The 12,593-nt window shown below is 44.2% G+C and overlaps 7 protein-coding genes across 7 annotated transcripts; 5 read left to right on the plus strand and 2 right to left on the minus strand. All coding sequences in view use genetic code 12, as the record gives it.

Moving 5' to 3' along the window:
* Positions 1–1,211: 1,211 nt before the first annotated feature.
* Positions 1,212–2,663, plus strand: TPS1 (alpha,alpha-trehalose-phosphate synthase (UDP-forming) TPS1; the record flags this gene model as incomplete). The annotated part of the gene is made up of 1 exon (XM_029034380.2): positions 1,212–2,663. The coding sequence occupies one exon, from the start codon at positions 1,212–1,214 to the stop codon at positions 2,661–2,663; it is 1,452 nt and encodes a 483-aa protein (XP_028889622.2).
* A 75-nt stretch (positions 2,664–2,738) lies between these two features.
* Positions 2,739–4,172, minus strand: CJI96_0000160 (uncharacterized protein; the record flags this gene model as incomplete). Its single annotated transcript, XM_029034381.2, has 1 exon — positions 2,739–4,172. One exon carries the CDS (start codon positions 4,170–4,172, stop codon positions 2,739–2,741), a length of 1,434 nt encoding a protein of 477 aa, XP_028889623.2.
* A 552-nt stretch (positions 4,173–4,724) lies between these two features.
* Positions 4,725–5,729, minus strand: PTC4 (type 2C protein phosphatase PTC4; the record flags this gene model as incomplete). Its single annotated transcript, XM_029034382.1, has 1 exon — positions 4,725–5,729. The coding sequence occupies one exon, from the start codon at positions 5,727–5,729 to the stop codon at positions 4,725–4,727; it is 1,005 nt and encodes a 334-aa protein (XP_028889624.1).
* A 432-nt stretch (positions 5,730–6,161) lies between these two features.
* Positions 6,162–7,190, plus strand: CJI96_0000162 (uncharacterized protein; the record flags this gene model as incomplete). The annotated part of the gene is made up of 1 exon (XM_029034383.2): positions 6,162–7,190. The coding sequence occupies one exon, from the start codon at positions 6,162–6,164 to the stop codon at positions 7,188–7,190; it is 1,029 nt and encodes a 342-aa protein (XP_028889625.1).
* Positions 7,191–7,331: 141 nt separating this feature from the next.
* CJI96_0000163 (uncharacterized protein) lies at positions 7,332–8,480 on the plus strand (the record flags this gene model as incomplete). Its single annotated transcript, XM_029034384.2, has 1 exon — positions 7,332–8,480. One exon carries the CDS (start codon positions 7,332–7,334, stop codon positions 8,478–8,480), a length of 1,149 nt encoding a protein of 382 aa, XP_028889626.2.
* Positions 8,481–8,679: 199 nt separating this feature from the next.
* On the plus strand, positions 8,680–10,710 carry CJI96_0000164 (uncharacterized protein; the record flags this gene model as incomplete). Its single annotated transcript, XM_029034385.2, has 1 exon — positions 8,680–10,710. One exon carries the CDS (start codon positions 8,680–8,682, stop codon positions 10,708–10,710), a length of 2,031 nt encoding a protein of 676 aa, XP_028889627.2.
* A 223-nt stretch (positions 10,711–10,933) lies between these two features.
* On the plus strand, positions 10,934–12,460 carry VMA2 (H(+)-transporting V1 sector ATPase subunit B; the record flags this gene model as incomplete). The annotated part of the gene is made up of 1 exon (XM_029034386.2): positions 10,934–12,460. The coding sequence occupies one exon, from the start codon at positions 10,934–10,936 to the stop codon at positions 12,458–12,460; it is 1,527 nt and encodes a 508-aa protein (XP_028889628.1).
* Positions 12,461–12,593: the final 133 nt, after the last annotated feature.

Genomic DNA, 12,593 nt, shown 5'->3' on the forward strand with positions numbered 1-12,593 from the left:
ACCGCAATTCGAGACCCTTGATCCTAGTTCGATTCCAGGTTCAGATTTATAAAGTCTAGTTGATTCATTTCTCAGGGAAGTTGCGTTGCTCTTTTACAAACTAGCTGTAGAATTTGGAGCGATGAAAAGTCTGGTAAGTATCGTCCACGAGATGCTGCTACTGTCAGTGGCTGCGAAATCTGATAACCATGTAGATATTCTTCTACAATTGATCCGAACATCAGGGCCTAGAAGCGATGAATTATCAATCAGAGGAGAGAAATTTATTTTGGTGTGCCGTTCATTTGTAGCCTTCAAATCAAGAAATTCTCGATCAGCGGAGGAGCCTATTTACAGAATTCTTGATCTCACGGAATACCGCTTTAGGACTACACACATGCATGGATGGCGAGAGATTGAAAGCCTTGCAATATATAAAGTGGGTGTCTCTGACTTCAAAAGCTACATACGACCTTTTATATAGATGTTAAGTAGAGAGCGGAATCCTCAAGATTTTCAGTTAGAGTGAGTAAGAGTGTGGTAACTTAAAGCAATTCACAATTTTTCCCGGATCGGAGTACAATGTTTCAAATCATCAGCTCGCTGGTATCCCCCCACAAATATCAAATTGAAGAGCTGCATTCAATTTCGTGTTAATTTAGATAGTATTGCCCATGTTCATACCAATAAGTAAACTGGAATGAGATTTGGTAACTGCTTTATTTTTTTTTTTTTTTTAAAGCCGAGGCAACTGAACCAGTTTCGATCAGCAGGGTCATTATCTCACCTTGAGGCTTTATGTGTATGACATAATAGAGTTGCTTCTCTCGTTAAGCAACCGTGATGCAACTCAATTAGAATGGTTACGAAAATCAGGCTTCCACCATATTGGCACAATTGCGTCGAGTATCGGCGTGGCTGGCTTGTTCCTGCCTCAGCCATGTGGAGCAGTTGCGCAGGTTCTAGAAAGTCCGATCCCGTTTCTGGAATTTATTGTAGAGGAATTCGATCAACTTCCACGAACCGTGCTCAAATATATATTCCATCAAATTCTGACATTTAAGCTTACAATTTCAATTGAAAAATCGTATAACACCAAGCCTGCCGCAACTGATCAGGCCACCCACTCACCTGAATACTTCGCACCAATCTACCTCATACATTTATCTGGTGGAACTTACTACAACTTCTTACAACTTCTAACACTCTCAGTTGCGATTGACCACTAGAAGATGCATAAGGGAAAAGTTCTTGTGGTGTCAAACCGTCTTCCAGTGACCATCAAGAGGAAAGATGATGGTTCTTATGAATACTCGATGTCCTCAGGAGGGTTGGTGACCGCCCTTCAAGGATTAAAGAAGTCCACCGAGTTCCAATGGTATGGCTGGCCAGGCTTGGAGCTCCCCGAGGACGAGCAAGAAAGAGTCAATGAGGACTTAATGGATCAGTTTAAGTGCTGTGCTATCTTTTTAAGCGATACCATTGCTGACTTGCACTATAATGGCTTTTCCAACAGTATATTGTGGCCGTTGTTCCACTACCACCCTGGTGAGATGAACTTCGATGAAACCGCATGGGCTGCTTACATTGAGGCCAATCGCCAATTTGCCTCCAAAATCGTGGAGCAGGTCGATGATGATGACATGATTTGGGTCCACGATTATCACTTAATGTTGTTGCCTCAAATGTTGAGGGAGGAGTTGGCGAAGTCCCTGAAGCACCCTAAGAATGTAAGAATCGGTTTCTTCCTTCATACACCTTTCCCATCTTCGGAGATTTACAGAATTTTGCCTGTGAGAAGAGAGATCGTCACTGGCGTGTTGAGCTGTGACTTGATTGGCTTCCACACCTACGATTACGCCCGTCATTTCTTGTCCTCTGTATCAAGGATTGTTCCGAATGTGAACACACTACCAAATGGTGTTGAGTTTGAAGGTCGCTCAATTCAGATTGGTGCATTTCCTATCGGGATCGATGTCGATAAATTTACAGAAGGTGTTAAGAAGCCGGATGTCGTCTCAAGAATTGAGCAGTTGAAGCAGAAATTCAATGACGTCAAGGTTATAGTTGGCGTTGATCGTCTTGATTACATCAAGGGCGTACCTCAGAAGTTGCACGCTTTCGAAGTTTTCCTAACCGAAAACCCCGAGTGGATTGGAAAAGTTGTTTTGGTACAGGTTGCGGTTCCTTCAAGAGGCGATGTTGAAGAGTACCAGAGTCTAAGAGCAAATGTTAACGAGCTCGTCGGAAGAATTAACGGTAGATTCGGTACAGTTGAGTTCGTTCCTATTCACTACTTGCATAAATCGGTGCCGTTTGATGAACTCATAAGTCTCTACCGTGTGTCAGACGTCTGTTTGGTGAGCTCCACGCGTGACGGTATGAACTTGGTCAGTTACGAATACATTGCATGCCAACAGGAGAAAAACGGTGTTCTTATATTATCGGAATTTGCTGGTGCTGCTCAGTCACTCAACGGTGCTATCATTGTTAACCCATGGAGTTCTGAGGATATGAGTGACGCAATTAAGGAGAGTTTGACCCTTCCCGAGGAGAAGAAAGCCATCAACTTTAAGAAGTTGTTTGACTACATATCCAAGTATACCTCTGGGTACTGGGGTGAAAGCTTCGTTAAGCAATTAGCGAAGTGTAACGCTGAGAAGAAACCTGGACCATGGAACTGAATATAGACGGACTTTAACGTTTTGTATTGGACAAGAATTGATTCTTTACTTACTGTGATGTAAGATAGAATAACTCTATTCAACGTATTCTACTAACTGACTATCATCTATGCTTAGCAGCGACAAGGTATGTGCCTCGAGATTCTCTGTCAGAAGAGATATATGCTTCCGCTTTTCGTAATCTTCATCGTCTGTGTCTTCAATGAATGATGTTGACGAAGATGGTGTCGGCAACTGTTTCTCGGCAAAGCCACGATTGACTGAAGCACTTTTCAACAAATGCTTGTCCGTTGTGATGACTTGTGGTCGTATGCCCAACTTAGAAAGCCATGAGCTATTAGAGTTTATGTATGAATACGGTGATGGTGTCTCCGGTGCGGCAACAATTTCACTGCCAGAGTATAATGAAGTTTCTGGAAGATGAGATTTCTGACGAGGAAAATGCAATATTGTACTTGCGGATGGATCGGACGGAGACTTTTGAGACTTCTTGTTCTTTCCCTCCTTGATTTGTGAAATATCAAGCGATTTCTCCGACCTATTGTCAGATTTTTCATCTTGATGAAATGCAGATAAAAGATGAGGAAGGTCCTCACTAAACGCTGATTGCAGCATCATTGCAGTGGACTGTGATGACACAGAATCGCGACGAGAATAACCGAAGTCCGACTCGGGCAGAGTCTTCTGCAGCTTGGTTGCGCTACCGTAGGGAGAGGAAGCAGTTGCATCGGAATCTTCTGCCATTTCGTTACGCCTTTGTAACTCATCCTTTGCTTGCTGCACCTTTTCAACTTTGAATGCTTCAAACATTTGCTCCATATCGCTGATCACTGCGAGGCACTCATTACGTTCTTCAATGTCATCGCTCTCCACAGCAGTATTGAGCTGGTTCAATAGGCTCACTACAAATTGCTTATATGAGTGAACGGTTTGCTGTTGTTCTAGGCTGCCTTCTCCCAACATCTGCTCCAAATCGGTGCCGATGGTGATGAGCTTGGCTTTCAGATATGCAATAGTGACCTTGTCTCTCAACTCATCCTTGAGTCGGATATTTCGTAATGTCAATGATGTGAGCAACGTGCCACTATCACTTATGAACTCTCGTGGTGAGAGACTCCGCAGTGCGTTTGTAATGAAGTCGACATCAGCAGAGATTTTGTTGAGCTTCTTCGTGAGCTCTTGACATGAGTTGATGACTTTGAGCGAGACATTGTTATTGAACTCCTTATACTCCTCAGTATTTGAAGCATCGAAATGATCGGTCGAATTCAAATCTAGAGACAAAAATGCCCAATTCTTTAGATTAAGGTCTATCTTCTCTAATGTTTGTAGAATCGTAAGACTGAGCTGACATAGCCGGGAGACCTTGCGTTCCGCAACAGCGAAACCTTGTATTATCTGGGTGATTCTACTATTCTTTGATTTCTCCTTAACAAGGTTTGGGTCTTTGGCTAATGCTAAGATGGGATCCTCAAATGCATCATATGTATCAAATGTAGTGAATGACATTGTTCCAGGGTTGCCCTAGGACGATGATATGCGATGGAATGCTATGAAAGGGATAATGCAGGGAAGGTCAATGAGCCAAAAGAGCTTGTCTAGTGGCTATGCCTGGTGCTTTTGCTAATGAATAGATATTTAGTGTGGGTTAATGCCGAAGAACTAAAGAGCTGACATAACGTAGACTGTAGATAGTGCGGCCTCACCAGGAAGCTTGGTACTCTCTAGAACCTGCAGGCGGTTCCGTCTTGCTATTGGAGCTACAGGTCTGATAGTGGGCGTTCTGGAAATCTCTGTTGAAAGAATTTGTAATGATGAGCTTTTTCGGTTACTCCGAAAGTGTATATATTATATTAAATTATTGTACGTCGTTCTTTGCTAAGGGGGGTATGTCAAGTGGGTAGCCAAACTGGCCTGATTTTTTTTTCCTCCTTCGCAACCAGGCGACGTGCTTCTCAAGGAGTAGAATCTCGTGACAGTGACTCCGGTTCTCTGACAATTGAGGACCAATCGTCCCAAGCTGTTCTAAGTAAAAATTCTCAGCGCCAAACTAATCTCATCTCACCTTTTCCTAAATTGTTCAGTCCATTGCTCGAGCGATGCGTTTGAATGTAGCGCAACAATCATTATCGTCATATTATCAAAGCCAATGCCAGTGATATTATTAGCCATGCTGATGCAGTCATTAAGCACAAACTCAGTTATGTGTTGTAGAGTCCAACCGTCACGTAATCTCTTGCGGATGACTTGAATTAAAGCGTCGTTCGTGTAGCAATCCCAGATGCCATCACACGCTAACACAATAAACTCCGGCTCACTTTGACAGCTGAGATCGTACACTAAAACATCAGGCTCCACACTCACCTGATATAGCTCTGGCGGGAGCTCAATAACGTTGTTCTTTATGATGCTTCGGTTTTGCTCTAGGTAGGCATTATGTTGCCCTGTAGGGTTTAAAGAAAGGTAAGGCAACTTGAAGTTGAAATCGCCAAATGCTCGGGAGAGCGCAAGAATTTCATTCACCCTGCCATTGATGACGTAGCCCCCACTGTTCTCTATGCGGACTCTTTCTCCCATAGTCGAAGGTTTATGATCAAACGATAAATTTTTCAGACATCCACCTTGCAAAGAAAGAATTGAACGGGAGTCACCTGTGTTGGCCACAATGACGTATTTTCCAGCGATAACTGTGGTTATGATAGCAGTGCTGCCGCAATTGGCTGCTAAAGATTCGGGGAGTCCAGCGTCCACCTTGAAAAAGCAGTCTTTGATAAGTCTAATGTAGGTCAGCAATTCTGTGTTTGCATTTTGTTTTATGCATGTCTGTAGAGTCTTGAAAATCAACGCAACAAGCTTATCCCTCAAGATCTCGGCTATCTCCTTGCCACCATGGCCATCAAACACACCATACACGGCGAGTTTCTCATCATCCGAAACCCTCACGTCATGGGCATCTTCCATGGTCATTCTATACCCTTGCATTGAGCCAATACAATAGGATATCGACGAGTGCTCTCGGAACTCGATGGACTTCTCCTCCACCGGGTGAGATAAGAGCTGACCCATTGAGGAATTTAGAATAATGGCAAGGTGCTAGGGCCAACGATAGGATTTGGCAATGGGTTCTAAATTGGGTGAAACTGGAGGCGAGGATCACTATTTTTGCGTGTGTGAGGGAATTGAACACAAAAAAGGCAGTTGGTTGTGTGGGCTTTAAAGGTGGTAAGCGGAAGACTGGGGGCGCAAAATGAATTATTGGGCAATTGCAGCGAAAGGACATAGAAAAAGGGACACCGAGAGATAGGCTCTACTCCGAAACTTTCTTGCCCTATGTTCGCCTCACTCGCTACTTGTTTGTCTTTTTCCTCACCTCACGCTTTTTGGGTGCTGATCCCCACTGCCTCAAACGGTCCTGCAGTGAGATAATGGGTCCTGTAGAATGACACTGGGTAACCTTTAAATAGGTCCCTATAAACCAACTAGTGTTCTTTATCAAATATGGGAACAGTTCCGGTAATCGGACCAGACACGCCCTCGGGCGATAAGCACTACAAGCCGCCAAAGACATTCCCCATCGGACCTCACTTTACTAGATACGAGCATAACCCGATCTTGGAGCCGAACCCCGATAACGAGTGGGAGGAGGCGTACGTATATAATGCCTCGGCAATTGTCATTGACGATCGGGTTTACTTGTTGTATAGGGCTCAGGACGAGAACAAAACGCTGAGTGTGGGATTGGCGTGGCTGGATGATGGCTATAAGTTCAAGCGGTACCACAAACCTATCATTTACCCCACAGAGAGCTATGAGTTTCCTGGTGGATGTGAGGACCCACGTATAGTGAGAGATCCGATTCTGAAGAGATTTATTGTGACATATACTGCGTATGATGGCTATTTGGCGAGACTTTGCGTTGCTGAGTCAATGGACTTGTTTACCTGGAGGAAGTACCCACCAATCATCAAAGACGATAACTTCAATGAGATCGCCAATGGACTCGACGGAAATCAATTCATTCGGCATGCGTGGCTGAAGAGCGGTGCTATCTTTGTAGAAAGGCATAAGGACGGTCATTACTATATGATTTGGGGAGAGTCTGGGTTCTATCTTGCTAAAAGCAAAGACTTAGTCCATTGGACCATCGCTGATAACTACACTATTGGCAAGTTCAACTGGCAGGACCGGTTGATTGAGCCTGGGCCTGCTCCCATCAAGATGGATACGGGCAATAGGCATCAGAACTACTATATTTTGTTTTATAATTCTTCAACAATTGGCGGCGGGCCGTATCCAAAAGGGACATACACCATCTCTCAGATGTTGGTGGACTACGACAATATCAAAGATGGCCCCGTGGCTCGGTTGGAGAAGCCCATCTTAGTGCCGGAGGATGCGAATGAGGTCAATGGCCAGGTAGACAAAGTTGTGTTCACCGAGGGGGTGGTCCAGTTTAAAGGCAAGTGGTTCTTATACTATGGACAGGGTGACTCCAAGTTGGCAGTTGCAACATGCCCTGCCAACTAAAATAAGAACTTTGACCAGTATATATCAATCAAAATATTATTTGGCTCCTAGGTCTTTTTCGCAGCCATTCATTAAACACCCGTGCACCTTATCTAGAATATTTCCTACTTCATCCGTCTATCTCCTACAAATACCACCTTTATGAAGTCTTTTCTTAAAAGGCTGGTCATAGATGTCGATCAACCTACTAATGATAAGGATCCGGTGCGGCTTGCATTTCTTGGAGGAGCCAAATCGGGCAAGACGTCGTTAATTTCCAAGCTCACTATGGGAAGCTTCCGTGAGACCTACTACCCTCTGCAACAGACGCAACCAATATTATTCACATACTATCCGCAATCCACGTTGTCGAAACAATTGCTAGATACATATTCACCAAGAAACACGCTTAATCTGGCGCTTATAAAGGAGAATGTGGTCTTGAGTCCAGTGGTATACAACAACTTGGTGAGCAATACGACCAGGAGACCTTCACCACATCCTGCTGTTTCGATGAATTCACCTACGATTCTTCAGTCCAATGACATCTACACGATATATTCTCGAGATAATCAGACTCACACAACTCCAATTTTGATGGAGCTAATAGACACCCCTGCTTTCAACCCCACCCAGATCGTGCCCTTCCTAGAAGCATCGCTTTATATCAAGCTAGAGAAAGACATTCTACATAATCTTGCGGATGAGCCTCGGCAGCCTGTGAGCACTAACCCCCTTATTGTTGCTAGTGGAGCCAGCGAATTGAATGGAACGATAGATGGTTACTACTTTGTCTACAGTGCCGTGCCTTCAAGTCTACCTCCTCCTTACGATGAGTCGTCTACTGAAGGCACATCAGCCACCAAGACGCAGAATGCCTTTGACCTCTTACCCATAATGAAAGACGCATTGGACGAGGCGTGGCAAGAATACTACACATATAAAGTATCTTGGGAAGGAGGCAAGGAGTCAGATGTCTTTTCGTTCAAAACTGCTCTAAGAGGACTACTTATAGACGAAGTCAAAAAACCTGCACCAGTCTTTGGTGGCCCTGGTGGCTCCAAACTACTAGACATCTCGTCAGACCCTGCTGACCCATCATGCCCACCACCAATATGGCTTGTGTGTACGCACTGTAATCTGCCACTAGCCTCACCACTACTTATAGAAGAAGGCAGGCAGTTGAGCAAAAAATGGAAGTGCGGCTTCCTAGCTGTGGACGTCCAGTCAGACGTGGAAGAAGCGATTGCCCTCATGATCAGGGAATTGGTCGAGCGTCGCCAACTCCGAAAGGCTTACCGAAAAAAATAATGGTAATGATCTAACCTGCAGTGAAATCTGGAGCCTTCATTTATCCCTATGCTTTGACTATGTAGTATCACGCGCGATAACAGAACTCTCAATACTGAGACGTCAAGTACAACTACATCACAACGTAATAGACCATTGATCACATGAAGAGCAGTCTAGTATGTCGCATAAACACTCTAAATCTCAGTCTAGAACCACTATGGACGCTCTAGCTGGGCAAGAGCTACGATGCACAGAGTGCATCAGTAACGACATAGCGGTGATACGAAAGTCCGTGATAGCCAACGAGGCCAAAAATAATCAAATGAGAGATCAGATTGACGAGGTATTTGAATTGTGTCGCATTATTCAGAAGGCTGGTCCTTCAGCAGTAATAGATAAGAAAGAGGAGAGCTCCACATCGCCCCGGAGAGACCTTCCGCAAGATTCCAACATGTATACCATCAAACATCTTGCGTTTCATCTTCAAAAGCTAGCAATTCTCAATGCTAAGCTCAAACAAAGAGACATGGACCATTACAGGAAAATACTAGAGAAGAAGATCTCATTGCTCGAAAGTAAGGTCGAAAAGGCTCAGCAGAATCTAACGAGTCGAAGAGATCTACTAGACCAAAAGCAAGCCTTCATTGAGTCTCTGCATCGGGAGTTGTCAACGATGTATAATGAACGCATTCTCCGATATCAACTGGAGGATGCAAGAAGGGTCTCCAGACAAGCTTCAATCCTTCAATATGACCACTATAAAGTTATACGCCAAGTTGCCTTTCAAAAATTCGACGCATGGCTGGCCCATAAAACAAATCCAAACGGTCCTCCCATCAAACTTGACTTCTATGGCCAATCGATAATACCGTTGGAGTCGTTCCTACTGCACAACAACAAGCTCATCGCCATAAACATATTCCTAGAGAACATGATACGGTTCCAAATTCTTTTGAAGCAGATTTTGAATGAGAATGGGTCATCCATTGATCTTCCATTTGTATCACACCTCGAGCGACAATTGCCGGATGAGGGGTTCTATGCTCAGGTTCAGGAGAAGATCAACTTTCTTTTGCACGAATCGGATAATCTGGAATACGCTGATCAGCCTGAAGAGGTATTGAATGGTGTAGACGATGAGAAAGAAAGGCATGATGTACAGAACACTGACAAGATAGTTGTAAAGGACAATGTTATACAGGTACCATTGTCTTTCAAGACTGCCAACTTCCAGCGAAGAGCATCAACAAAATCCAACTCTTTGGAGTCGCCGGTTTCGGCGGATCAAGTCCGACCGGAGATGTTTCTGGCAACACCTGAACCGTCCATACCCGATTCGAAACATCCTGGAAGCGAGAAGACAAAGAACAGCGCAATTCAGGGTAAGAAAATGGTAATTGTACCACATAAGATTCTTACAAAACCATTTACTAAACTCACACTTAAGGAATATCTAAAGTTTATTCTGATAGTCGCCAAGATAATAATCAATTTTGAGATGCTTCTGCGACAGACTGTTGACAAAGTACCTCGAACGAAAAGAAAAAAACCCACCAGCAATTTGCTCATGAGTACCTATGGTCAGTCTCGAGCAGAAACCGACCCAGTTCGTGAAACAGAGGCGGCACCACAACTGTTCTATGACTTCGGCAAAATATTGCTGAAGTTTGCAGAAATGGATGGGTACTTCAAGTTAGAGATAGACAGTTTTGCTTATGCTCCAAGCAAAGCCCAACCAGCCTCATCTATAATTAAAGAGGCATCTTCTCGGTCCACCATACCTTCCTCTGCGCCTTTGATGGAAGCTCAAGAACCAAGTCACCATGCTTCAAACGCGAGCCTTCGCAGCTCTGAAAGCAGATCAAGGCTACGAGAATTCTACAGTAACTTCATTGACAAGAATTCCCGAAAGAGTCAAAATTCTCGCCCATCAAGAACCTCGTTAGATAATCAGGTTTATGGGGCAGTTAGTGATGGTTTTCTGGATACCGACGAGGATGAAAGCAAAGCCTCCACAGTGGACAGTGATACACCTTTCAAAACCGGTTCATCCTACTCTACCCATACCGAGCCGCTAGATATCAAAGAAGTGATAAATGCCGTTCACAATCAAGTTGCAAATGGAAAGGGTGGCGGGAGAGGGAATGGGGAAGGTGGTGATGAGGCAGTGAAGATTGCTACAAAGAGCATAATGAAAAAAACCCAGTCTCAGCTCTCAGACTGGGATGTAGTGAGTCGTCTTTTTTAATAGTAATGAAATATAGGGCACTTTGAGGGATTGCTCCTTCTCTCAATTCCGATCAATGTGCGTAACAGAGAGCATGCCTCAGTAAAATCCTGCATGACACTTGCTGGTGTCTAATTATCGACGAGAGTAACGATAACCCTTTCTCAATCTAGTGAGATTGAACGTTCGCCGTTACCCTATTGATTTCATTCATCGATCAGCTTTTCTAGCCGGCGCATAAACTATGTTGTCTGATAAGGAATTGTACGAATTGAACAAAAAAGCCGTCACGGAGGGCTTCAAGATCAAACCCAGAATCAACTACAACACCGTCGGTGGTGTCAACGGTCCTTTGGTGATCTTGGACAATGTCAAATTTCCTTCCTTCAATGAGATTGTAAACTTAACCTTGCCTGATGGCTCTGTGAGAGCTGGTCAGGTTTTGGAAGTCAGAGGCTCGAAGGCTATTGTCCAGGTGTTCGAGGGTACCTCAGGCATCGATATCAAAAAGACTAGAGTGGAGTTTACCGGCGAGAACTTGAAGATTGCTGTATCTGAGGACATGTTGGGACGTGTGTTTGACGGTTCTGGTCGCCCAATTGATAAGGGCCCTAGAATTTTTGCTGAGGACTACTTGGATATCAACGGATCTCCAATCAACCCTTACGCTCGTATCTACCCTGAGGAAATGATCTCGACGGGTATATCTGCCATTGATACAATGAACTCGATTGCCAGAGGTCAAAAGATTCCTATTTTTTCTGCGTCCGGTTTGCCTCATAACGAAATTGCCGCTCAGATTTGCAGACAGGCTGGTTTGGTGAGACCAACGAAGGATGTTCATGATGGCCACGAGGACAATTTCTCCATCGTTTTCGCTGCTATGGGTGTTAACTTGGAGACTTCCAGATTCTTCAAGCAGGACTTCGAGGAGAACGGCTCTTTGGAAAGAACTTCCTTGTTTTTGAACTTGGCAAACGACCCCACCATTGAGAGAATTATTACTCCAAGATTAGCCTTGACCACTGCTGAGTACTTGGCTTACCAGACGGAGAGACACGTGTTGACCATTTTGACTGATATGTCTTCGTATGCTGATGCCTTGAGAGAAGTGTCCGCTGCGAGAGAAGAAGTGCCAGGTAGAAGAGGTTACCCAGGTTACATGTACACAGATTTGTCTACTATTTACGAAAGAGCTGGTAGAGTTGAGGGCAGAAACGGTTCAATTACCCAGATTCCTATTTTGACAATGCCTAACGATGATATCACACACCCTATCCCTGATTTGACCGGATATATCACTGAGGGCCAGATTTTCGTTGATCGTCAATTGTCCAACAGAGGTATCTACCCACCAATCAACGTGTTGCCTTCTTTGTCCCGTTTGATGAAGTCTGCCATCGGTGAAGGTATGACCAGAAAGGACCATGGTGATGTTTCCAACCAGTTGTATGCTAAGTACGCCATTGGTAGAGATGCTGCTGCCATGAAGTCCGTCGTTGGTGAAGAGGCTTTGTCTACAGAGGACAAGTTGTCCCTTGAGTTCTTGGAGAAGTTTGAGAAGAATTTCATTGCTCAGGGTGCCTACGAGGACAGATCAGTGTTTGATTCCTTGGACCTTGCTTGGTCATTGTTGAGAATCTACCCTAAGGAGATGTTAAACAGGATCAGTCCAAAGATCTTGAATGAATTTTACGATAGAGCCAGAGACCAAGACGAGGATGACGAGGATGAAAACCCAGATAAGTCCCACGACTTGATTGACGCTTAAACATCACAACGATTACTCCACTTTATAGCATTTAGTCTCACATCTCAACTAGAGTATCTTTTCTTTTGTCTTTTTAAACGCTACTTCAACAAAAGTATTTCATGTAAAGAGTTCATGAAAAGAATTATGTTTC

This window comes from Candidozyma auris, chromosome 1, assembly GCF_003013715.1.
Source record: "Candidozyma auris chromosome 1, complete sequence".
In the NCBI taxonomy this organism is placed as follows: domain Eukaryota; kingdom Fungi; phylum Ascomycota; class Pichiomycetes; order Serinales; family Metschnikowiaceae; genus Candidozyma; species Candidozyma auris.